The sequence below is a fragment of the Adiantum capillus-veneris genome, chromosome 18 (genome assembly GCF_014529385.1).
Source record: "Adiantum capillus-veneris isolate H3 chromosome 18, ASM1452938v2, whole genome shotgun sequence".
Classification (NCBI taxonomy): domain Eukaryota; kingdom Viridiplantae; phylum Streptophyta; class Polypodiopsida; order Polypodiales; family Pteridaceae; genus Adiantum; species Adiantum capillus-veneris.
The window spans coordinates 31,871,017-31,898,574 of NC_140948.1; the positions used below are offsets into that span (position 1 = coordinate 31,871,017).

Genomic DNA, 27,558 nt, shown 5'->3' on the forward strand with positions numbered 1-27,558 from the left:
GTAGGCCTTGTGATTTTATCACTTGTTCTATTGCTTTCACCGAACATGCCTGCCTCATGTGCGCCGTCATGAATTGGCGTCGCCCGTGTGTGACACAGGCAGCAGGTTAAGCGACTTTTTCGACCGCACGCGATCGCTCCTCATAAAACTGAGGCCTCAAGGTGCGCTCTGTGTGTGTGTGTGTGTGTGTATCTATGTATGTATGTATGAGAGAGAGAGAGAGAGAGAGAGAGAGAGAGAGAGAGAGAGAGAGAGAGAGAGAGAGAGAGACGCTCTTGTAACGCCATCATTGCATTTTTACAGTTTTCATTTGAAGCGTAACAATGGAGTTGTTGAACGTAGCAGGAGGTTTGCATTCTGTAAAAGCATCACCGCATGTTACAATGACATCCGAAACATGATGATGATGACGGTCAATCGTGTGCAAGTAGCACGAGGTTTTCTATGAAATCTGTGTGAGGTGTTGAAATTCTGCATCAGAGCAGATCCCTTGTAAACTTCTGATTTTGATAACGCCATGCCATTACAATCTTTGCGTGCATGGAGGTGTTTTTGTGGTAATTGTTGTTTAAGAGATTTGGGAAACAATGGATGCCATTTATAGTTACTGTGAGAAGATCTATTGGTCAAAAAACAACCTCCCTAACTTCAAGAAAAAGCTCAATTATGTGAGTAGGTCTCTACCATACTGGAGGATATTTTTTTTTTCCAAAACATCTGAAATGCAAAATGGAAGGGTGATAGTGTAGAGATGAAAAGCCTCACGACATTGGAAAGTTAAAAGACTTTGTACTCGCTACATAAAGTTGGTGCTAGCATGCATGCAATGCGTGGTTTACCTTTCCCTTATTGCTTGCCTCTTTTGAGTTTCTTGTACTATGTTATGTATTGAATTTATTCGTTTGGAAGCCGTTAGGAGAGATACATATATTGAAAAAGGCTAAAGCATACAACTCTTTTAAAAATATTTATCCCAGCTAGTATTAATTGTTTTGTTATGCCAAATTTCTTTTTGCAATATTCTATTTTCAAACCTTTCTCAATTTCAATTGTACCATGTTGGCCATTTGAGATTTTGATACCTTTGTGCAATGATCTATTTCAATCTCACTAGGACATCGCCTGCAAGAGGCAGAGCAAAATATCCTAGCCTAACTCATCTTGAGAGCATAGCCACATGGAGCACAAAATCGAAACAGGGAACGTGGAACGAGAAAGAGAACAGGCAAGAGTTTTCTTTCTCTGTGACAGCATACTCACAATTGTCATATGGAAGGGGCATAGAAAATGGAAAAGGGAATACAGGACCCCAAAAATGATTGTTTCCTGTTTCATATCCGAGAGCTGGCCTTGTATAGGTCAACTATGCTACTACTCCCCAAGTGAAAATCATCCCTGGCAGAAGGGAGGCCATCTGGCATCACCCAGAGAATCTTGAGCCAAATCTACTCAAGCTGTGGGCAATCCCATAGGCAGTGCCTCTGGGTTTCCAAAGGATTCCTGCAGCAAGGCAAACCAAGGAGTGTCCTTTGTGTGCAAGCTAGATCCCCATTGTGGTCCTTCAATGCGTCACTAGCCATTGAAAGACAATAGTCCGATGAGCCTGGTGGCTAGACCAAAGCCAAGTTCAAAAATCTGCGAGAACTCATATGTGAGCCATGTTGGTGCTATTGTCGTGTGGACATCAATATTTGCCTGCCGAGTCAAGTTGAAAGAATCCTTTAGTGGTTGGGAGAGGCAAAGGGATCTCGCCATAGCCACACAACATGATCAAATGCTCGAAATAAACTTTATTCTAAAACCTCAACAACCTATACATGGAAGATGTTAGTGAATGTTTTACACCAAATTTTTTCAATTTTTAAAAGGTTTTTCCACCTGTAAATTGAAAATTTAGATAATTTTTAAGGTGGGGTTACATTAAACCTAGCTTTTTTCCAAGCACGACTAGGATCCCCCAGAGTTGGGCTAGAGGTCGAGCTTTGAAGGTGCATAACCGCAAGCAACTTTGGCGCATGTCGGTTGTCCATCTCTACAAGAGCATACGAAGTTCTTGATGAGTTGGTGTGTGTGCTCTATGCTAGAAATCGAAAAGATCCACCGTTCAGCGGGAGGTAATTTACCAGATTGTCACCAAAAGCAGTTAGTTAGTGTCTATGAAGCTATTTTATTGCAGTAGATTGTTTCTACTTAGTATTTAGAGAAAGATTGTCACCCACCTTGCAAGGACAAGGAAGCTGACAATCTTTCTCTAAATACTAAGTAGAAACAATCTACTGCAATAAAATAGCTTCATAGACACTAAACAATGACTATATGTGTACATGTATTTGACGACTCAAACCATGCACTAGCATTGCATAAAAACTGTCGAATCGCAGCTAGCGCAAAATGTGGAAATCCACACAAGTGCCACGCCAGCACAGTCAGCGCAATTTACGAATATCTTGCCCAAAGTTCAAGCTTTTGATATTTAGGTTTTAGGCCCCTCGACCGATGCTCCATAAGTTAGTATGTGACGTGCAACGGAAGTGATTTATGGTGAATGCTTGAGTGCTCAGTGTGTACTCAAGGTTCCTTTTACTTCATGAGAGATGTGCAAAGACTAGAGAGAGAGAGAGGAGAGAATGATACTGTGAATGAAGGTTCATGTCACGTGACACATCCCAACCCTATGTGTCCATGGACAAGCTATACCATAGCAGGGTCCAGTCAGTTTAGATTAGCAGTGATCTGGCACTATTGTGAGTCTATTCGTAGACCGTGCATGCTCAGTCACTTAGCATAGATGCATATCCTCCGGTTGCACACAGCATGATCATCGGAATTCCCATCGGAATCCATTAGCATCAGTTAGGGGAATTTTCCAGTGCATTTAGCCTATTTTCCTATTTATTTGGATTTTCACTTATTATTTTTAAGTGACTTTCCAACGAAAGTAGGTAGGGCAATTTTGCTAAGTTAAGATATAAGCAAACCCAAGTTAGCACTTTCTGGCAGAAGAGGCAGCAGGAGCTTCCCGCTCAAGAGGCAACTTCTCAGCAGTACCCCCCCCCAAAGACCTCTAGCGTTTTCTGTTCCCAGCAGTAAAACCCCATCTCTGGCGTTTTCCTCACCGGCAGTCCTCGCCATCACCCTCAACACCCTAGCGTTAGCAGATTGTGGATCCATCGCCAGAATTCATCAGCAATAGCGTTTTGCTAATTCAGCCCTATGACACAGTAGCAGATCAGCCCAAAGGCATAGCGTTTTTGAACTCTTGCAGATCAGCCCCATCATAGCATCGCCATCACCCTTGTATGCTGGCGTTTCTGTCCCTACATTCCAGCGTTTTTACCATCAGTCACTAATGCTAGCAGGACCTTTCATCAGCGATTTTGATCAGCCTTGGAACCCCTTCAAAGATCAGCGATTTCAGCCTTATGAGACCTGCTGGGCCAGCGTTTTTCAGCCAGAAATTCACTGCTGTGGCAGCGTTTTCTCAGCCAAAGATCCTCCCCAAAAACGCAGCCTAAAGGTGCAGGAAATCCAACGTTTTTCTAGCAGTCATTTGCAGCCATAAACACTGCAAGGAATAGTCCATCTTCAGCCCCGAAAACAGTCCATTTTCAGCCCGAAACAGTCCAAGGAATCCAGCATATAGAAGATTCATAGTTTCAGCCCAAGTCGTCGTCGTCATCACCGTCATCGTCATCGGCATAGTCCCATTGCATCAGTCCATTGCATACGCATTGTACACCTTTGTGCAATCAAGTAGACCACTCTCGCCGACGAGAGTGGGTCCTCCGGAGGAGGGTTTTACAACCCCTCGGTGTCGTATCTCTTCTCTCTCCTTCTCTCAGTCTCATTCACTTGCACGCACAACATCCACTCACTTTGTTCGTGATCATAGCATTCTCCATAAGATGGAAAGCTCTCTCTTTCCCTAAGAACTAAAAGGAACCTTGAGCAATAAAGATCACTAATCTTGAGAAAATACAACATTCATTCCGCTGCACCTTACAGTTCATGAGAGAGCAGTTCATGAGAGAGAGAGAGAGAGAGAGAGAGAGAGAGAGAGAGAGAGAGAGAGAGAGAGAGAGAGAGAGAGAGAGAGCAGAGTAACAGGGAACGGGCGGAACGGACCCCTCCCGTTCCCGGAACACGTTCTCGGCCAACTTGGGTCCCTGAAATGGAAACGGCAACGGAACAGCGTTCCGTTCTTGGGTGTAACCGGAACGGCTGGGCGGAACGGGCAGGGAACAGACGAACCGGAACGGGAACGCGTGAGCGGAACGGAACGGGAACGGCAGATTTCAAATTTTGAAAAAAATGACCGTTTTTAAAAAAAAACAGGGGGCGTTTAGGGACTGTTTTTGAACGTTTGAGGGAGGGGTAGACTCTAACTCCTATATAATGCCTCAAGGGCAAGGTTGAGAGCTCATAGCCTCATCCTTCCCTCAAGGCTCAAGCTCTCTACGTCGGCTCTAGCCTCTTCCAAGTTCCTCAAGCCTCAAGGCTCAACCTTCAAGGCTTCAAGCTCTCTCTCCTTCTCCCTTGGGCCTCAAGGCTTTAAGCCTCAAGGCTCAAGTGAAAGCTCACTCTCCCTCTCTCCATCTCTCCCTTTTCCTCTCTCTCTCACGGCTCGCCATCTCTCCATAATACATATCTCCCTCATCTCTCTCTCCCTATCACTCCATCTCTCCCTCTCCCTCTCCCTATCTCTCCCGAGTCCCTCTCCCTTTCTCTCTCAAGCTCCCTCCCTCTCTCGAGTCTCACATGGCGCAAGCTTCCGCATCAAGTGAACGTGTGCCCTTGGGTGCGAAGAAGAAGAAGGAGGAAGTATCATGGTGGGACGAAGTGAATTCCCGAGTGTTGGGAAAGTCGGGTGGTGCCCGTGCATGGAAGTGCAAACTATGCGGCTTCGAGAGGCAATCCGGCACAACCAAAGTCCGCGCTCACCTCCTTAAGCTAGAGGGACAACAAGTGGCAATATGCAAGGAGGTCAACGAGCATTTGTTGAAGGTCTTTCAAGCCAAGGATGCCGCCATCAAAGCCAACAAGGAAGAGAAGGATGCGGCCAAGCCGAAGCGCCCCGCAATCGACCCCAACGATTTGCTCTTTCCCTCTTCTACACCTTCATCCATCGGTGGTAATAGTAATGCGGCGACGGCGGAGATGGGGGCGACATCATTTCGATCGCCATTCTCAACCCCTAATACTACGCCGGTCTCCACTCCCAAGCTGCACCAACGCACTCTACATGCAACTTGGGATCCGAAAAGGAAGGAGGATGTGGATGCAAGTGTTGCACGCTTCTTCTATCATGACCACATTCCCTTCATAAAGGCTCGGTAAGACATTCCTTCATTTTTGGATTTAGATATATTGACCAGTTTATTAATTTAACTTTGAATCCTAATACCTATGTGTTACCTCTTATGTGTAGGTCGGAGTACTTCAAGACTATGTGCACAAGGATAGGAGAGTATGGGGCACGATATGTGCCACCCTCTTCCGAGGCTCTCCGCACTACTCTACTCGATAGAGAGAAGGCCGTTGTGGAGACGGCAACCCTTAACATGAAGAGGCAATGGACCAGTATGGAGTGACCCTCATTGCGGATGGATGGAGTGACACCAGGAGGAGATCCATTCATGGCATTGTTGCCTATTCCAAAGGGGAAATGTATTTTGCCCACTCCCATGATGCTACAGAAACAGGAAAATCAGCCGATGTCCTTGCAGGATAGTGGGCCTCCTCCATAGAGACCATTGGGTCCGAACTTGTGATATGGCTAGTCACTGATGGGGAGGCATCGAACAGGGCAGCTGGGGCTATTTTAGAAGGCACATACCCCCACATCACGGTGTCCTTTTGTATGGCGCATTGCCTTAACAACCTCCTGAAGGATTTTGGCAAACTACCTTGGATAGAGCCTCTCTTTGCCTCTACAGCCAAAGTGGTTTCTTTTGTCAACAACCACAACGTCCTTCGAGCAGAGTTCTTGAAGCGGTCGGGGGGGGAAAGTTCTTCTCAAGTATTGTGAGACCCGCTTTGCCTACAACTTTCTTATGGTAGGCCGATTTGTGGAGTGTCAGAGTGCAGTGCGGCAGCTCTTCATCAGTACAGAGTTTGCTGAGACTTCCCATGCACGTACAGCAGCAGGGATCATTTGTACAGAGAAGGTAGAGGATCCAGAGTTCTGGGAGTCTCTCAAGACTCTTGACAAAATGGTAAAACCAGTGATTCACTTGCTTAGAGTGATAGATGGTATGCAACCTTGTGTTAGCAAGGTTTATGAAGCAATGGATCGCATGGTGGAGGCGCTTGGAGATCTTGAGAAGGACCCAGATAGGCTTGAAGAAATCAAAGACCTATGCAACAGCAGGTGGAACTCCTATAGTTCACCTCTTCATGGTGCAGCTTTTGTGTTGGATCCAGAGTTCCAAGGTGCAGGAGCACGATTCAGAGGTAAATACACATTGGAACACTATTTTGAAGAGGCTTCACCCTGATAGAGACATGCAGCGCAAAATCAAGGATTAGCTTGCATTTTACAGGGACATGCGAGGATCATTTGGGACTGCCGATGCCCAAATTGATCGCACCAAGATTTCCTCGGTCTTGTGGTGGCAAGAAAATGGTTCAGATGGTCCCGATCTTCAGCGACTTGCTGTCCGCATTCTCAGCAAAGCGGTTAGCTCCTCTTGCTTGGAGCAATTGTGGAGTGTTTACAGCCACATTGCATCTAGAAAGAGGAACCGACTTGGAATGGAGAAAGCAAATGACCTTGTTTTTGTCAGTGCAAACTTACGAATGCTTTGCAAGTCAGCATCTAAAGTGACAGACCCTTTTCTACAGTGGGAGATGGAGGCAGAGGCAGAGGTGCTTGGAGAGGCGGCAGCATCTACACATGAGGATGAGCCTATGCAGGAGGATTGGGATGATATTCATGAGATCCAGGACACCACTACAGATTGGGAGGCAGGAGGCTCTTCTCAAGCATGACTCATGAGTCATGACTGATTGCTCCTTATATCTTTTTGTAGCGCCTTGGCTGGCCTTGTAAGCCATCGTCATGATCTATCTAGTATCATTGTTTTGCTCCAAGCTTTTGTGTTGAGGCTGGACTCTTTTAATTTTAAGTTAAGTTAATGTCCTTTCTATGAAGAATCAAGATGCTTCTGTGTCATGTGAATGGTGGATTCGTGTCATGAGTCATGACCGCACCTTAAGACTTAAGCATCATTGCAAAGCATGCCTAAATAGGATTCTACTTGGAGTAATGAGTGTGTGTGGCTCTCTACTAACATATAGGTTGAATCCACCCTAATTTAAGCATAATTCGAGTTTACCGTTCCGGCCCCCGTTCCCGTTCCGCTTTTTCGGGGGGCCCCCGTTCCCGTTCCCCGTTCCCGTTCCGGGTAACTTTGAGAGAGAGAGAGAGAGAGAGAGAGAGAGAGAGAGAGAGAGAGAGAGAGAGAGAGAGAGTCCTGAACCGATCAACCTTGGCAATGAATAACTGAATGTGTATACAATGGAGGCAAGGGGTTGCTTATATAGCAATCCCAGTAAATCCATTCAGGAACTGATGAGTCATGCGAAACGGGGTTTTGCCATTCATTCAGGCAGTTTGACCTACCCCACAGATGAAATCATGATGCAAAGGACCGAACAGACTTCGAACAATGAAAGTAGAAAGAAGAAGAGCAACCCAGAAAAGAAAGAAAAAGATGCATGACCCAAGCTTACTCTTCGAGATAGAGCTCTCTACATCAAAGAGGAGAAGTGCTTTGGATGCAGGGAAATTGGGCATATCTCCGCGAAGTGCCAAAAAAGGCACCGAAAGAACAAAACAACAAGATGAAGATAGGCCTGAGGGTTCGAAAGTAGTTGAGGAACGTGGACGAAAAGGCAAGATGAAAGCAAGACTGGTTCCAGATTGCATGGGTACTGACCCAAGCACGATTGACGAGAGTACAGAACTTTGCCGAGCTTGGGGCAAAGTGAAAGAGCAAGAAGCCATGATTTTCTTTGATGGAGGAGCCAAGGCCAACTTCATTTCACGTGAATTGGCGGCGCGGCTCGAGATCACACCCGATCGGATGGGACCGCTAGCAGAGGCAGTTCTAGCGGCACTCGGTATTTGGGGCACGAGGACTTCACACAATGCCCTTGGAAGGTTATTATGTCCTCTTGGGAATTCCCTGGTACCATAAGAACAATCCCGTGGTTGACTATCGGGCGAGAAAAGCGACTTTGACTACAGAAAAGGGCCGAACCATTGTACTTGATGTGAAACTTAAGGGCGAGTCTGTCCCTATTGTATCGGCTTCGGCCGTTTCAAAATCAATGAAATCTAGTCTGTTTGTCTACTAGATCTTTTTGAGAGAGTTGAGTGACGAGTATAGGACAAATATGTCAGAACTTGATAAAGAACGCCAGGATTTTCTCCACACTCATGCCGATTGCTTTTCAGAGGGCCATCCAGGCGAGTTACCACCCGCTCATCCTGAGGATCATACCATTGATCTGATACCTACAAGCACATCACCAAACCGGCCATCTTACCGTGTGAGCCGAGCCCAGATCGAAGAAACTATGAACAAAGTGAAAGACCTCTTGGAAAAGGGTCTTGTCCAGCCTAGTACTTCACCATATTGCTCTCTAGTGTTGTTGGTTTTGAAGAAAGATGGATCTTGGAGAATGTGCATCGATTATAGAGCTCTCAACAAAATCACCATCAATAACAGATTTCCGATTTCTAGGATCGATGATATTCTTGACCGACTACAGGGATCCTCGTGCTTTAGCAGGATTGATTTGAAGAGTGGATATCATCAGATCCGAACCGCGCTGGGAGATGTCTACAAGATAGCTTTTAGGACGACTTTTGGGTTATTTGAGTTTCTGGTGATGCCTTTTGGCCTAACCAATGCTCCTGCGACATTTAACCGGATGATGGACAATATTTTTCTAGAGTACAGATGAAACCGGCCCGTAGGGCGGTAGGCGTTGGCTTTCACCCGAAATTCTTTACTTTAAACACACACACAAAGCACCTTGCAAAGGAAACCTGCGACGGGAATTAACACTTGAACACACACAGCTCGGAAGCTAGAATGCTCCGAGCAGACACCGACAACCTGTAGGCCCCAAAATTGGCGCCCCTTTTGGTATTTCTTTATTCTTTAGGAGGGTAAATTACAAGGTAAGGTCCTGGGAATCCTTCACGTATATCCACCTAGATACCATTTGATTTGGCCAAATTTTGGCAGCATAACAGCCCCAAAACTTGCGTGAAACCAATTCCCCTGCTAGAACTCACTTGCACTGGCGAATACCCTCTGATTCCTGCCCAAAAACAGTAAATTCAGCACGCTGTAATTACTGGTTTTTGCCCTGTTTTCAGCCCCAAACAGTCCCCGAACTGTCCTCTGCCAGTGGGGCACGATTCCCAATGGTCCTGGCGCCCGTATGGCTGAAAAACAGTAAAATTACAGCGCAGACACAACGCTGATTTTGCACCTGTACGGTGAGGTTATGACCATCACCAGTGCCTGCTTTGGAGCAGCAGCTAGCTACCCCTGTTCCTGCTCAAGGAGGCTCTTGCCTCAGCACAAAAGCATGAACCCACACAACTGTACATCAGTCAAATGAGTAGCCCTCTTGTGGGGCATCACATAACTGCACGTAGGGGAGAGAGAGAGAGCAGTGTGTAGTGTGCAGGGCATCACTCCTAGCACCACATTGTACATGAGAGGGAAAGGAAGCACTCTATAGCTCTTAACCTGTGACAAATTGCATAATGAGGCTTTCCCTGCTTAAAAATTCAGCGCCCATTTTTCTGGAAGAGGCAAGTTCACGAAAATGTGACACTTGGCGCATTTACAAGCATTTTCCCGTTTCGGGTTCGTCGCTTAAAAATATCCTGACCGGTTACCCAGTTGACTTCGCGGCAGAGTTATAAAGTGTTCCCCTAGTCATACCGGAGGTAATGACGCGAACACATTTCACGGCCCAAAATAGTAGTTCCCTAAATTTTAGGAGATGCTTCCGTTGGGCTGCCACTGGTCTTCTGACCATCTATCCTCATTGGAGCCGCATCCAAAAGTGCAATGTGGCCCAACTGTCGGATACTTTTTGTTGGTAGTCCCACCTTGACTTTACGCCTTAATTGAGTTCACTTCCTAGTATCCACCAACTTGCTAAGTGCGACGCGGGGACCTATATGATCTTGCTCTGAGCCTAGACATCCTCTTACCATACGAATTCCAGTGCCGACCACTTCCCGTTTGCGGGTGAATCTACCGTTCACGTTGGCCATACAATGTCCGACCGTTTGCTACTTCAAAAAGAGGGTCTCAAAACAGATAAAATAAACCCCATTGGAAAGAAACCAACAACCAAGGTTAGTAGTAGCCACATCCTTGTGACATGGTTAATAACTGCCACGTCCTTGTGACATACCCCCCTCTTGAAATCGCAAACGTCCTCGATTGCATACCATAAATACACGCCACTGATGATCATGTGCTATTAACACTCTTTTATCATCGCATGTATCCGCAAGGAAGGTCGTAACATACATAGATACAAATGACTTAATGAGGCCTTCATACTTTTGCCATTTCCATCTATGGCACTGAATTCATATGTACATTTGATGTACTAGCTCTATCATTACCCCTCCTTTGCACACGTTGGGTTGGGGCATAAGTAGGCTGTAACCCAAAGGCTTCAAGGTAAAGCTGCAATACATTTGGTGACTCTGACAGTTCATGGTCTTCCATCCACTTTGCATCCATAGGCGGATAGTTCTTGAACTTCACCAATTAGCGTCTTGCAACTTGTCCTTTAACTTTTCTGTCCTTATGTGCCAAAACTTGCTCAGGTACCAGGATCTCATCAAGTTCCTCAACTTCTGGTTGATCCTCAACTGGCATATCTTCTGGCACATCACCCACGAAGGGTCTTAGAAGACTCACGTGAAACGCATTATGAATCTTCCATGCATCAGGCAATTTCAGCCTGTAAGCCACATCGCTGATCTTGTCAAGCACTCGAAAAGGCCCATAGTAACGCATGCTGAGCTTAGGAAACAACCGTTCCTTGCCCTTCATCTTCTTTAACCTTGCCTTTTCGAACCTTAACGGAACCCAATCACCAGGTGATAACAGCAATTCACGACGGTGACGATCAGCAGCCTTTTTCTGCTTTGCGTGAGTCTTCTCCAAGGCAACTTTAATCTTCTTATACATCTCATCCATGTTCTCAACATATCGATCTGCCTCAAAGATCTTGTCCTTTGTATGCAAAATGGGAGGAACCTTTTTGCCGCCTTCAACAATCTCAAAAGGTGCTTTGCCAGTAGACGAATGCACCGTATTATTGTACGCATACTCAAGCATAGGCAAATATTGTTCCCACTTGCCCTTATTATCTGACACATAGCATTTCAGCAGATCTAAGACAATAGAATTAGCCTCTTCTGACTGTCCATCAGTTTGTGGATGAAACGAAGACGAGAACTTGAGCGTAGTACCCATGTTCTCAAACAATCCTCTCCCGAACAAACTGGTCATGCGAGGATCACGATCACTGATAATCGATTGTGGCATACCATGGTACTTAAACACATTGTACATGAACAAGCGTGCCATCTGATAAGATTTTATCTTCTTCCTGACAGGGATAAAATGGGCCTGCTTGCTGAACCTGCAGATAATGGTCCATATACCTTCATTCCTTGTTGGCGTCCTTGGAAGATCAAAGATAAAGTCCATAGCAATGCTTTCCCATGGCTTATCCGGAATCGGCAGTGGTTGTAACAACCCTGGTGCCTTTTGCCTGTCAAACTTGACCTTTTGGCAAACTATGCATACTCGCACAAAGGCATCCACATCTCTCCTCAAGGTAGGCCAATAGAAGAATGTCTCTACCACTTTAACTGTTGCATCAATGCCACGATGCCCTGCATACGGTGGGACATGACTCTCTTCCATGACCTTATGTCGTAGTGGCCTAGTGACACAAAGTCTGCCATGCATCATCATAAAACCATCTCTGAGGAGGTAGTGCTCGTGATGTTGCCCCTCTTGTAACTGTTCAAAGATCCTTGCAAAATCTTCATCAGCAGTATACTGTTCCTTCATGTCATCTAACTCATGATGATAAGGAATTGACACAGCTGAAATTTGTGGCTTTCTTGATAACGCATCACCCACAACATTCTTCTTGCCTTCCACATGCATAATCTGGAAGTGGAACATGGAAAGAATGTTTGCCCATCGCATATGCTTTTCGGATAACTTTGACTGTGTCAAGAAGTATCGCAAGGTCTGGTGATCTGTTTGGACAACAAAATCAGCACCTAAGAGGTAGTGCTTCCAACTAGAAAGCACATGAATCACGACCAAGAGCTCTTTCTCATAGACTTGCATAGTCCTCTCTGGCCCTTGCAAAATTCGGCTTTCATAAGCTACTACCCGTCCATCTTGCATTAGCACTGCTCCGATGCTACTGCCACACGCGTCACACTGGACCACAAATGACTTCCTGAGATCTGGCAAAACAATAACTGGATCTGAAGTCAACTTTTCCTTTAAGAGACTAAAAGCTAAAATCTCTTGTTGGGTCCATCTGAAAGTGACCTCTTTCTTTTGCAATGCGTGAAGAGGCGATGCTATCTCTGCAAAATTTCTGATAAACCTTCTATAGTAGGAACACAATTCCAAGAAGCTTCTGACATCGCGCACAGTCTTCAAGTCTGGCCATGTCTTGATAGCTTCGACCTTTGCGGGATCCATTCTAACACCATCCTTTGAGACTATGTGGCCCAGAAAGTGGATCTCTTCGAGGAAGAATTCACTTTTCTTAGGATTGACAAGTAACCTATGACTGCGCAGCTCTTCAAACACAATGGTCAAGTGACGCCTATGCTCCTCTTCATTCTTCGAATACACTATCATGTCATCGAAGAACGTTCCAACAAACTGTTGATGCGAGCGGAAAATCCGGTCCATCATTCTGTTGAACGTGGCAGGAGCATTTGTTAGCCCAAACGGCATCACTAGAAACTCATAAAGACCAAATGTCGTTCTAAACGCAGTCTTGTGCACATCCTCTGGCCTTATACGAATCTGATGGTATCCACTCTTAAGTAATAAGGTCTATCCTGCTGAAAATTGCAGCACCCTCTAAACGATCGAGAATATCATCAATGCGAGGAATAGGAAACCTATTCTTGATGGTATTCTTATTCAACGCACGGTAATCAATACACATGCGCCATGAGCCATCCTTCTTCTGCACTAGGAGCACTGGGGAGCAAAAGGGTGAAGAACTAGGCTGAATCAGCCCCTTCTCTAATAACTCCTCAACCTGGCCCATAATCTCTTTCTGCTGCGCCTCACTAACCCTGTAGGGAGGTCTATTTGGTGGGCTACACCCTGGCACCAAATCTATCCGATGGTCCTCAGGTCTCTCTGGCGGCAATTGCGACGATAATGAATAAGAAAAACAGTCACTAAACTTTTGCAAAAATGCTGACCTTTCTTTATCTAACACAGATAAATTTGACTGATCACTATTTGAGACATCACGTGCAAAAATCAAGTACACAGAAAGATGATTCTTTATTACAGAAGTGATAGCAGAAGCAGATACAATAGGGATTGACTCTCCTTTAAGCTTTACATCCAAGATGTGAGTTTTGCCCCTATGCTGTACAATGATCTTTTTGTTGTAGGCATCCAAGACTCCATGCACTCGGAACATCCACGGGATCCCCAACAAGGCGTCACAACCTTCTAGCGGCATGATGTAAAACTCTTCAGTGTCCACATACGACTGAATATGCAGACGCAATTTTCCAATGATGGGAGTAACACACTCTGAGTGGCCAGGACATGCCAACCCTGCCTCTGCTGTGTACCCCATCTCTTTAGCTCTGATGCCCAGCTTCATAGCTAACTCTGGTGAGATAAAGTTGGCTTTGGCACCGGGTTCAAAGAAGATGAGTGCCGTCTGATCCCTAACTTTACCCCATGCCCTACATAACTCACTGGCATCTGTGCTGGGTCTGTCACCCACCATGTCTGGCACTAAACCTGCTGTGGGTTTTGGCTTTTTGCCTTTCTGATCTTCTTTATCCTCTGAGTCAGCTGGCCTTTTCCTTTGTAGACAATTGATAGAAAAGTGACTAGGCTGCTCGCATATAAAGCATTTGTTTTCAGCCATTAGGGCCTTCTTTTCCTCGAGCGACTTGCGCACAAAAGGCTTCCTTTTCTGTTTCTTTGCTTGCGCTCCAGAAGTCCCGGCTGAATCCTTGTCTTTGGTGGCCTTTTCTGACCCCTGTGACGCATCAGGAGCTGTTTTCACAAAGGGCTTCTTCGCTGAATTTTTCTTTTGCTGCCCTTCTTTGTCATTGCTCGGAAATCCACTGTCCTCTCCTTTCAACAAGGCAAGACCAATGTTCGCAACTTCCATAAGCTGAGTAAGGGTAGCCACTTTGTTCTTTGTACAGTAATCGCGAAGCCCTTTAGGCAGCCCACAACAGTACTTCTCTATCTGCTCTGTCAATGGCACAAATCTGTAGGAGGTCACTGAGAGTAATGCTTTACAAAACCTCCTATTGTACTCCAGCAAGCTCTTGCACGAAGCTGCAGTAAGCTGGTGCCAATCTGTCATGACGTCGCCTTCAAATTCATTTGACAGCCAAGCAGATGCAAACATTTGCTTGAAGTAAACCCAAGTGGCGGGTGCCTGTCCTTGCATTAACAATGTGGTCCACCATGTAAGCGCATTGTCCTTTAGAAAGTGGCAGCTTTCTTGACCTTCGAGGCCTCTGTAAAATTCCCTCCCGCATAAGCTGTATCAAACTGTTGGAGGAAAGTGAGTGCCTTTGTCTTATCCTCGAAACCACTGAAGGTACTGAACTTTACCGTTGCACCACCTTCTTTGTAAGCCTTCGGCTTCTCTAGTGCCCCCAAATTGTCATACGGAATGGTCTGCAACATGGGCATTGTAGTAGGCATGATCGGCACGTGTTGGCCATTCACATTTTGCGTCAGAGGTGCGATATCTGGCTGCTGACAGTAAATTCAGCACGCTGTAATTACTGGTTTTTGCCCTGTTTTCAGCCCCAAACAGTCCCCGAACTGTCCTCTGCCAGTGGGGCACGATTCCCAATGGTCCTGGTGTCCGTATGGCTGAAAAACAGTAAAATTACAGCGCATACACAGCGCTGATTTTGCACCTGTACGGTGAGGTTATGACCCTCACCAGTGTCTGCTTTGGAGCAGCAGCTAGCTACCCCTGTTCCTGCTCAAGGAGGCTCTTGCCTCAACACAAAAGCATGAACCCACACAAATGTACATCAGTCAAATGAGTAGCCCTCTCACATAACTGCACGTAGGGGAGAGAGAGAGCAGTGTGTAGTGTGCAGGGCATCACTCCTAGCACCACACTGTACATGAGAGGGAAAGGAAGCACTCCATAGCTCTCAACCTGTGTGACAGATTGCATAATGAGGCCTTCCCAGCTTAAAAATTCAGCGCCCATTTTTCTGGAAGAGGCAAGCTCACGAAAATGTGACACTTGGCGCATTTACAAGCATTTTCTCGTTTCGGGTTCGCCCCTTAAAAATATCTTGACCGGTTACCCAGTTGACTTCGCGGCAGAGTTATAAAGTGTTCCCCTAGTCATACCGGAGGTAATGACGCGAAAACATTTCACGGCCCAAAATAGCAGTTCCCTAAATTTTAGGAGATGCTTCCGTTGGGCTCCCACTGGTCTTCTGACCATCTATCCTCATTGGAGCTGCATCCAAAAGTGATATGTGGCCCAACTCTCGGATACTTTTTGTTGGTAGTCCCACCTTGACTTTACGCCTTAATTGAGTTCACTTCCTAGTATCACCAACTTGCTAAGTGCGACGGGGGGACCTATATGATCTTGCTCTGAGCCTAGACATCCTCTTACCATACGAATTCCAGTGCCGACCACTTCCCGTCTGCGGGTGAATCTACCGTTCACATTGGCCATACAATGTCCGACCGTTTGCTACTTCAAAAAGAGGGTCTCAAAACAAATAAAATAAACCCCATTGGAAAGAAACCAACAACCAAGGTTAGCAGTAGCCACATCCTTGTGACATGGTTAATAACTGCCACGTCCTCGTGACAACAGACTATTTGTTGGTACTTTCTTTGATGACATAATTGTTTTCTCCAAGGATGAGGCAGAACATAGAGAACATTTGCTACAGGTCTTTCAGGCATTACGAGATCACAAGTTGGTGATTAATGCGAAGAAAAGTGAATTTTTTCTACCAGAGATACACTTTTTGGGACACATTGTGTCAGCAGGCAGCAGGAGTGCAGATAGACCCGGCCAAGATAGAGACTATCCGTGATTGGCCCTATTTGAAGAATGTCCATGAAGTTAGAAGCTTCTTGGGCTTGTGTTTGTACTACAGGTGGTTCATTAGAAAGTTTGCAGAGGTTGCTTCCCCTTTGCATATCTTGACACAGAAAGGAGTCCCTTTCTCGTGGGGACCCAGAGAGGTGACTGCCTTTCAGACACTGAAAGAGAAATTGACTACAAGACCAGTTTTGACTTTGCCGGACTTGTAGAAGTCATTTGAAGTACATTGTGATGCTTGTGGTCGTAGTCTGGGTGCGGTCTTAATGCAAGACGGCCATGTCATTGCCTACGAGAGCCGATTGTTCTCAAGGCCGGAATTGATAGCACAGATTCATGAGAAAGAGCTTTTGGCGGTTATCCATGCTCTTACTCAATGGCGACATTACCTACTCGGAGTGGATTTTACTATCTTCACAGACCATCAAAGTTTACGCTACTTCTTGTCACAGAAGCAGCTATCGGAAAAGTAGATGCGGTGGGCGAACATCTTGTCACAATTTCACTTCCAAATTGTCCATGTGCAGGGATAGAAGAATTTGGTGGCAGATGCTTTGTCTCAGAAGCCGTTGGTTCTGGCTATTTCCGCGATTCATCATATGAGCTTCGAGGATATGGTCGATCAGTATGCCACATATATAGATTTTGCAGATATTTTCACTCGGATACGGAATGGGGAGATAGTAGCGGGATATTCTATTCGAGATGGCTACTTGATGAGGAAAACCATGTTGTGCGTTACACAGCTGTTGAGGGAAAAGGTTATGACCGAATGCCACTGTTGTCCACCTTTTACGGGTCACCGCGGCATCGTTACCACCTTGAAAGGGGTAGAGAGATACTTCTTTTGGCCGAGACTCAAGAAGGATGTGGACGATTTTGTACGCAGTTGCTTGGTATGCCAGAAGGTCAAAGTTTGACAGGCATAAAGCACAGGGATTGTTACAGCCTTTACCCACACCCACCCGCCCCTGGGTTTAGCAAGCAAGCTCATTTCATACCAGTGAAGAAAATAATCAAGCCGGATTACTTAGCGAGATTGTTTGTGGTTCAGATCTTCAGATTACATGGCATGCCCAAGACGATTGTCTCCGACAGGGATCCCAGATTTACGAGTTTGTTTTGGAAGGCTGTTTGGGAGAACATTGGCAGGCGGTTGCAGTTCTCGTCATCTTTCTACCCACAAACTGACGGGCAATCTGAGATTGCCAATTCAATGGTACTAGATTTATTGAAGTCTTACATTTCGGATCAGAAGACTCAATGGGAAAAGTATTTACCTTTGGTAAAATTTGCCTACAATAACACGATACACTCTTCGACGGGGAAGGCGCCATTTGAAAGTATTGAAGGTGCTACGAAGGTTCCACCCTTCCTAAGCTCGAAAGATAAGATTTTTGAAGCCGAAGAGTACACGCGCGACTTGGACACGACTTTTGCCAAGGTCCGCGAGGCTTTGCAGAAATCTCAAGAAAGACAGAAAAAGGGAGCAGATCGCCATCGTGGCGATTTGAAATTGAAGGAGAACGATTGGGTGCTCTTACGTTTTGAGAAGGTACGTCTCAGAAAGAAAAAGGGAAAGGAGAGGCTTTTTCCAAAGCTTAGTATGCGATACTACGGACCTTTCCAGATTTTCGAAAAGATAAATGATGTCTCCTTTAGACTGAAGCTGCCCGAAACTTGGAGAATCTACAATGCTTTTTATGTGAGTCTCTTAAAGCCTTTTAAAGGCGATGTGCCCGATGATGGGAGCCTGATGAGCAATCTGAAGTGGAAGAAAACGAGGAGATACTCGTTCTAGAATAGATTTCGGCACATAAAGATAGAAAGGTAAAATGATAAGGCGGTTCTTGGTTAAATTCAAGAACTATCCTGCATTGGATGCGAAGTGGACAGAGGAGGAGGACCTAGCAGATACTCCTCAGATTGTGAATCTTTACCTTGAAGCATTTGGATTAGCATAGTCTATTCTAAATGGAACCCCGAACTCAGCTTTGGTGGAATCTGGTGCAGTGGGTATGCACAAGAGGGGAGTCCCTCTACTCCTTTGTCAACGGATTGCCTCGATTTTTGATATTAAAGTCACTGATATCTCTTTGAGTTTCGGGGATACTGGGAGCTAACAATATTCTGTTGTAATGACTTTATGAACTGGAATTCCCGATAATATGATACTGATTTGTTCTTGACTTGTTTAAGTGTAGGAACTGATAGACGAAATGACTGCAGCATTTTGGTCTAAATGATCTCGATAGACATGTTGCAATAGGGATTAGTCAATCGGGCATCTATGAGGTTCTGAGTGGATCTAGATGCGATTGCTAATTGCGTTGCCGATAAATCATGGTTTGAGATCCGAATGAATTTTGAATGTGATTTGTCATGTGATGTCTTGTGATGTCTAAGTGATGTGACTGTCGATTGGTACATGTGCTAGATGTGTGTTCTTAGTGCGTCGGTACTAACAGTCAGTGTCTGCTAAGACAGTTTATGGCTTCTGTCTGTTTGCAGGCGTAATCGAGTGCGATTACAATGCTTTCAAGAGGGGGGTCTGTCACAAATTGGTGACGTGGCTACCCGAGAGACACACACACACACACACTAGTTGTGGCTGTGGTGGCGGAAGTTTGAGCATTGCTGACGTGGCAACATTTCCGAAAAATGCGGTGAATGATGACGTGGCACTGCCGTACGGACACACTGCGATTTTCGACGCGTTTTGCGGTGCTGTTTACGACAACCTGGTGCAGCATTTTGACTTTGCTTTTGTTTACGCAATGCTTGAGAGAGAGAGAGAGCTATACTTTTGAAAGCTTTGCCAAGAGAGCTTGTGAGAGAGAGAGAACATGCTTTATTTTTGAAATCTTTCGGGACAGCTTTTGGGGCTTTGCTTTTGGCATCCCTTGTAATCTCTTTATACTTGTTGTTGGGCTCTTACTTCTCAGAGCATCGGTATGTAGAGTCTGAGAGTGAGTCCCAACCACTCAGTGTACTTTGTGCAACAAATTAATACAAAAAGAAATACCGAAAGGGGCGCAAGTCTTTGGGGCCAATATCTCTAGGCACAGAACTCCGTGGGGCCAGTGTCGAATCAATTGTGAACTGTGAACTGTTTTGAAGTGAATCTCTGCTGTGTCGCGGTAGATTGTTGACTTGCTGTGTCCAAGTCTGTTACAGGCCGTGTCGTGCTTGAATCTTGACTTAAAGTGTCCAAGTTTGTTACAACTACGCCGGGCCGTGTCGACCTAATTGTGAATTGGGGACTGTTTTGAAGTGAGTCTCTATTGTGTCGCGGTAGAATCTTGACTTGGGGTGTCCAAGTTTCTTACATCGGGCAATGCCAATAAAATTCCCACGATTTAAAAAAATGTCACTCATTAATGAGTTAATAAACTCGCTTATAGAGGTGCTTTACATGCAGATAAATTCCTAGGCTGAGTACTAGTGCAATTGTATGGAAACACTCCCTAGCGCCCACATCTAGTAGACACTAAGTGTGCTTATGTGCAATAAGAGGGTATGCAACTACTCTAAAGTGCCTGGACATGCATGTCCTGCGTACAGGCTCACAAGGGTGGTAGAACACTTCCTAGGTTGTCCTAAACCCTAGAAATAGGAATTACAGCTTGTCCACGTGCACATAGGGTTAGATATACAGGGGTTAGATTTCAATCCCTAACCCCTTAGGCCCCTCGGCCCATTTTCTGGGTTCAGTTCCTCGTCCCCTTGGCTAGTTTTTTTCAGCTGGGCACGTCATGTCATCACTTTGTGGCAAATTCCCAAGGGAGCCGCCATCTCCATCAAAGTAGCCTTGGCTCCGTTGTGAAAAAGAATTAGGGCTTTTTGATCTTGTACTTTGCCTCACACCCTATAGAGCTATGTGTTCGCATCCTTGTGGTCCTCGGGCATCCCCATAAAATTTGGCACAAGTTAGTCCTTCGTTTTCATGGTCTTAGCTCTTTATCCTCTGCTTCTTGAGAAGTTTCTAGTTTGTCCTCAGTCTTCTCCTCTTTTTTAGGGCACTACTCAAAGCACCCTGTTGCAAACTGCTGACGTGTGAAGCCACTGAAGAACGGAGCCACTGTGCAGATCTTGGCTGAGGGGCCTAAGCCCTAAGAAGAAGCAGCTGAAGAAGTTGAAGTTCCCACGAACTTATGGGACCCCGTCCGATGGGGCCCAAGTGACATGAAGGCATTAAAATAAAGCAAGGCCACACACACACGTGGATAGATTGGTGATGTGGCAACTGTACGGAATTCCGGATTTTACGTTGATTGATGACGTGGCAATTGTATGGAATCCCGGATTTTCTGTTGATTGCTGACGTGGCAGAACTGTATGGATTTCTGCGTTTCACGTTGACTGATGACGTGGCAGCCTGTACGGATTTCCGTGATTTGCGCTGGCTGATTTTCAGCGCCAGCTTTTGGGCCAATTGCTTTTGAGTTTGAAGCTTTTCACTGAAAATGCTTTTAATGGCCAAGGGCCTTTAAATATGAGGCTAGGGCTCATTCTCTGGCACTCTTTTGAAAGAAGGTGCAGATCTTGGTGCACCGGCCTGTACTGTGTTGATGCAATATAAAGAAATACCAGGTTTGGGGCCAATACTCTTTGGGGTGGAATTCCGCCTCTTTCAGTTCAGTTGTAATTGAAGTGCTAAAAATCTATTTAGTCTATTCTTTTCTATTGGCACGTGGTGCCCGTCTTGTGACACACCCACACTCAAAGCACTTTCCTTGCTTCTATTATTTCACCTTCTACTTGGCAGACAACTGATGGGTTGTTGATATCTTTTTCTACACCAACTTCTTGAGCAGCCTTGAACACTGGCTTGTTTATGGAATAAGTCAACATCATTGAGAAACTGTCTAGAGAATGATCCATAAGTTGTTGACTGCTCACAGATTTTTTCTTCAGATAGTATCATTGAATTTCTTTGGGTAGACCGCAACAATATCTTTCAATCTGCTCCTGCAAGGACATTTTCTAGAAAGAAGCCACTCGTAGGAACGTATCCCAATATCTCTGATTGTAGGTTGGTATCTTCCTCTTTTAGAGGTCACCTTTATACCAGTAAAGGTGACCTAAATGTGTGCGAAATGGAGGGCGCCTAACTAATAAATGTGCCACCTTAAATTGGGCAACTGGACCAACAAAGGGTTAGTTGACCAATAAAAGGTCCAAGACAATAATAGTGGACCAGAATGGACCAAAATGCATATGCAGGGCCAAGATGGCCGTACAAACATGACATACAACCTAGGATGCCACTGTCTGGTGATGGCATATATCCAATAAAAACAATCTTTCCATGCCGCAACAAGAAGTCTCTCCTTGCTAGATTAGTAATCATTGGGCACGGCTGCAAAATGTGACTCTTTGAACAAAGCATTTGCTACCACATTCTTCTTGCCATCAACAGGTACAATCTGAAAGGATTTTGACAAATCTGGATGTAAGAATTGGCTCTACGATAGCTTTCCTTTTGCAATGCTAAAGAATCCAATTGTTGATCCTCAAAGTGGAATTCGGCTCTCATCTTTATCAGCTTGTGGAAAGGTGATGCCATTCTTGCTAGATTCTGATGAAATCCTATGTAAACACAGACCCAAGAAACTACCACCTTCATGAACATTTTGAGGTTCTGGCCAATCTTCTATTTCCTTCATATTATCAACATTTTTATGCATTCCATCCCTTGAAAGTGAGTTACCCAAGAAGTGTTTCCATGAAGGACTTACTCTTCTTGCCATTGATGACGAGATGCTCTTTCCCCAGAGTCAAAAACACATACTGCAAATGTTTTTATGTGCTCCGCTTCAGATGGGGAAAGACACAATCAGGTTATCTAAAGAAAGTGTGCATGAATTGATCATATGACCAAAACATACAACCCATCATTGTTGTGAAAGTAGGTGGAGTATTAGTGAAACCAAAAGGTATGTTTAGAAACTAATGGAGACCAAAATATGTCATGTAAATTACGTTGCAACTGTCGACGCAGACTCCAGAGTAACTAATTGATAATTTGTCTGCAGGTAGGCAAATAGACAGTGATTTTTTCTGTGCTTGAAAAGCTAGCAGACTTGCTGAAATGAATGAAACAGAAGAGATAACTTCAGTAGTGCTGGTACACAGCATAAATGAGAGGGAGCTGTTAATACCTAGCCAAGGGAGGTGCAGATGAACAGAAACTAGTAGGAAGAATATACTTAATTGTGCCCTGCAGATGATTTTGAAATCCGTGGTGGTAGCTAGCTATTAAGTCCTATCAAGGGTAATGTCCTTGCTTATCGAACAAAATGGGGACCTGCTTGTTTGCAAGCAATGAAGGGATCTTCTTATGCGCGCTGGCATGTGTCTGGATGAGCAGAGTAGGGTAATCTGTGCAGGTTTCCTGGTTGAGAGCACAGGTGCTAATGAGCAGAGATGGGGTTGATCATGCAGATAGAGCAGAATGCAAGTGGAGAGGGAGAGGTTTTGATTGTTTGCAGACAAGTCCCATGGCCTCAGATTTCAAGGATCTATTCAGGGTCAAGTGCTTATGGTTGGATTGAGTTAGCACCGTAAACTGGATTCGGAATGGGTATAAGGTCAAGTAAAAAGCACTGGGAAGAATTTACATGATGACACAAGCACAGAACGCCATTTTTGTAGGCTTAAACATCTCTAGTGTAGAAGATGCCCTTGCTTCTTTAAAAGCAGGAACTCTGCCCTTGATTGCAGTCAATGACTGTGCCTACATGTTGAAAAAATGCAGAAAGGGGAGGGACTTTGTTTTTGCATCGCGTATGCATGCCTACATGACTGAAAATGGCCTGGATACATGTTCATCGCTTGGCAATGATCTCATCTCAGTGTTGGTGGAGGTTGGATGTATACAGGATGCTCAAAATGTTTTTCAAAAGCTCTTACATCCTTATCAGTGTTCATGGAACTGTCTCCTTTCTGGCTATATCAAGCACAGGGATGAAAAACAGGCATTTCTCCTGTATGACAAAATGCAACTGGATATTACGCTTCGATTGAGCAGTACCACTGCTGTGGAATTGTTACGGTTCTGTGCACAGCTTAAAGATCTTGTTAGAGGCAGGCAGCTACACACTGATGTTGCCAAGAAGGAATTCTTGATAAAGGATGCTTATGTTGGTAGTGCTTTGGTTGATATGTATGCCAAGTGCGGATCGCTTACTGAGGCACATCAAGCGCTTGATATGCTTCCAGCTCGCGAAACTGTGGCATGGACTGCATTAATTACCGGCTATGTAGAACATGGTTTTAGTGTGAATGCACTTGCCTGTTTCGAACAGATGCAACATGAGGGTGTATTGCCTGACACCTTCACTTACGCTTGCTGTTTGAAAGCATGCACCAGCCTGAGGGCCATTGAAAAAGGGGAAACGTTACATCTGGAACTTTCCAGGACTGGTTTTGAAAAGCATCATCTTATTGGGAATTCTCTGATAGATATGTATGCTAAGTTTGGGTGTCTTGAAAAAGCTCAAGAGGTATTCGACAATATAGATTCTCGAACAACTGTTTCCTGGACTGCCTTGATATCAGCGTATGCAGATCATGGCCGTGGCAAGGAAGCGCTGAGCTGTTTTGAAGAGATGCGAGGTGAAGGTATATCTCCAGATACTGTTACCTATATTTGTACCTTGAAAGCTTGTGGAAGCATGGAGGCCTTGTCTAAAGGCCAAGAAATACATGCAGAAATTATAAAAAGAGGACTTGAAACCATACCCGTTTCAAGTACCCTGGTTGGCATGTATGCCAAAATTGGCTGGCTTGCAGAGGCTTATGATCTGCTGAACAGGCTTACTCTTAGAGATGTAGTGTTATGGACTGCTTTAATTGATGGGTATGCTGAACATGGGTTAAGTGACCTGGCGCTGGAGTGTTATGAGCAGATGAAAGAAGAAGGAATCTCCCCAGATGCTGTGACATTTGCTTGCAGTCTAAAAGCTTGTGGAAATGCAGGAGCAGTGGATGAGGGCCAAGAAATACATAATGAAATTATGCAAAGAGGCTTGGGGAAAGATCATTTTGTTGGAAACTCTTTGATTTATATGTACACTAAGTGCGGCCTGCTTTTAAAGGCGCAAGAAGCATTTTACAACATTCAAACTAAAGATGTTGCATCTTGGACAGCATTAATGACAGGATTTGTGGAGCACAGTCGTTTTCGTGAGGCATTAGAGCTTTTTGACAAGATGCATAATGAGGGTGTTTCTTTAGATGCTGTCAGCTTTGTTTGCAGCTTGAAAGCCTCTGGAGGACTGAGGGCTGCAAAGAAGGGCGAGCAAATATATAGTGAGCTTGTTATGAAGGGATTTGAAGGAGACTATTCTGTTGGCAGTTGCCTAGTTGAAATGTACGGAAAGTGCGGCTTGCTTGCGGACTCACAGCAAGTTTTTGACATGCTTCCAGATCAGACGGTGGTAGCATGGAATGCACTTATGGGAGGGTACGTGGAACATGGGTATGGTGAGGTTGCCCTTGACTGTTTTCAAAGGATGCAGCATGAGAGAGTTTCTTTGCATGCAGTCACATTTTTATGCACTTTGAAAGCTTGTGGTAGTATTGGAGCTTTAGATACTGGTCAAAAGCTTCATGAGAAGATTGTTCTACATGGCCTAGAAATGGACACTATCGTTGGCAACAGCTTAGCTGATTTGTATGCCAAGTGTGGTTTGTTAGTGGAATTGCAAGTGGTGGTCGATAACCTTGTTCTACGAGATGAGGTGTCTTGGAATACGCTGATATCAGGAAATTCACAGCTTGGAGAGAGTGAAGCTGTGTTTTCACTTTTCGAAAAGATGGTAGAGTCAAATGTACAGCCAAATATGATAACATTTGTGAGTGTGCTGAACGTGTGTAGCAATGCAGGTCTACTAAGCGAAGGGTGTGTGTATTTTCAAGCAATGAAGCAAACTTACAACATGGACCCGTCTCCAGAGCATTACAGTTGCCTAGTTGATCTGCTAGGTCGCTTAGGTCGTGATGACACTGCAGTCGCTTTAATTAGGAAATTTCCATTCTTTCCAGGCCTTGATGTATGGCATAGTGTTCTAGGGGCTTGTCGAAGGTCAGGTAATGTAAACCTTGGTAAGCAGGCCTTTCAAAATGTGATGCTTTTGGATGAAATGGATGTCTCGTCGTACATATCAATGTCGAACATCTATATAGATGCTGGCTGACACAGAAGAGGGCATGAGGTTAAAGTCTGACGGTAATGAGGTATTGCATGAGACCCATCAAGAAAGTGATCTCACATTGAAGCACTGGGAAGGGTGATCTGGCTGCACTGAAACACCCCCATTTGAGGAGTTTTGTATGCTTTTACAATGGAATTCACAAGTTAAATTACATGCATTCTATACTAAGGAGTCTCGATACATTTCGTCTGCCAAAAAGCAAGTAACGCATTTCAGGGCAAGCCTACAATATCAAGCTTGAGAAAATGGTGAAATTTATGACAGATCTCCCCATAGAACAGGGTAGAGGTGATGAGCAATGAGAGGTGGGAAATGATATGCACCATAATATGCAAAATGAAAAGCTTGTGGGCCTCGGTGGAAGTGGCACCGGTATAATCATCAATATGAGAAATGGCCGTTGTTATAAGCCACAGTATAATTGTTGGACAAAATCGGACGACAGTGCTTCATAACTCCAAGTTTGTGGGGTCAGGCTCCCTTGAACTCTCTCATCAAGGAATGGACACCTATTTTCATTGGGTGTGATCCCATTCCAAGGCTCTTACCCTTGAGTAATTGAGTGATTTTGGTTCTTAGGGAGGATGACCCGAGGAGGGGGGCTCCTGGTGAATGTCTTGATCATATCTGTATGTTGCCATTGCATTCCGTTAGGAGCACAAGGGATATGCGTATCCTCGGCTCTTGCCCTATGGTACATGGCTTGCCTTACCTAACCAAATACATAGCTAAGATTTGGGAGGCAAATTTGGCTTGAGCAGGGCCTTCGGATCTGTACATTAAAAGAGAATTTTCATTGCCATAAGAAGTCTTCTAATGGGGTAAACATATTCTTCTACTAATACCTTGGAGGTATGGACAAGGTAAAACACAAGCCAATATATAACTTTACGAAACAAACCAGGATATGGAGACAAATACCAAGCTCATGGAAGATGCAAAGATAGTTAAGGAGCATCTAAAACTTGTCCTTACAAGAATTATTGTCAGCAAAATGGGGATCAAAGTTCGCAACCATGAATGGCCCCAAATATGTACAATCCACTATGCACAATGCATATACCGAAGAGAAGGATGTATATACTCTTGGATGGCTCTTGTGCTCAATAGGGCACCTTGATCATTGCAAGGTTTGATTGCAAGAAGTCAAGGTCACACATTAAATTATGTCAGCAAACAAGGCCATAAGCAGGTTAAAACTGTTGATCCCCTCAGAATAAATGCCTACATTTGTAGAGGTAGGACCCTCTCTACAGCTTCCAGTTTTCCTCACTATATTCAAACGGAGAGCTTCGCTTCTCATTGAGGTTATATGCATGGAGAGGGTTGTGGAGTACATGATAAAGTTGTGTCAAAGCTTGCCATATTGGATTCCTAGAATTGCATGGGAGACCAATAACAAAGTTCAGAAGACTTGGAAGATGAAATGCAACACACTTGCTTCAAGGAAAAAATTTGGAGGTTTTTGCTTTCTATATTACACCACATAATGTCCCTAATTACAAAAGCGTGGTTTTCTTTGAGAGAGGAGATTGTACACGCCCATAAATGCAATTCATACCAAAGCAACGATTCTGCTTAGCTCACACTCCTTGGATGTGAGAAAGGGCATTGGAGCATTTGGGCATAGTCACATCGTTTATGATGCCCCTTGCAAGCTCAAGAGTTAGAGCATCATACCCTACTTGAGTACTCAGCTTACCCTCCTTGAGTACTCAGCTTTTGATCACATTCGAGCTTGCTTTCCTCACATTTTCAACGTGGACCACTCCATACTCTTCCAGCCACTCCATAGACTCTCAAATGCCATCCTCATATTCACAGTCCTCCAAGATTGACAGTCATTGATTAGCTCAACATAGACCATGCGAGTCGGAACCATAGACCGGGTTCAGACGAGCCGACTGAAGGGTTGTGCATAGGTTCGTGA

At 44.8% G+C, this 27,558-nt stretch overlaps 1 protein-coding gene across 7 annotated transcripts; it reads left to right on the forward strand.

Moving 5' to 3' along the window:
* LOC147435437 (pentatricopeptide repeat-containing protein At2g33680-like) lies at nt 1-27,558 on the forward strand. 7 transcript variants are annotated; one of them, XM_086488503.1, is made up of 3 exons: nt 1-161; nt 304-668; nt 22,446-27,558. In XM_086488503.1, exon 3 carries the CDS (start codon nt 23,031-23,033, stop codon nt 25,608-25,610), a length of 2,580 nt encoding a protein of 859 aa, XP_086344629.1. In that variant the 5' UTR covers nt 1-161; nt 304-668; nt 22,446-23,030; the 3' UTR covers nt 25,611-27,558. The 7 variants fall into 7 exon arrangements, with proteins under 7 accessions (XP_086344629.1, XP_086344630.1, XP_086344631.1 ...); XM_086488504.1 differs by having other exon boundaries at nt 304-492; XM_086488505.1 differs by having other exon boundaries at nt 304-460.

Excerpts from the sequence above, each read along its gene's own strand:
- LOC147435437 (XM_086488503.1), top strand. The coding sequence starts at position 23,031 with ATGATGACACAAGCACAGAACGCCATTTTTGTAGGCTTAAACATCTCT.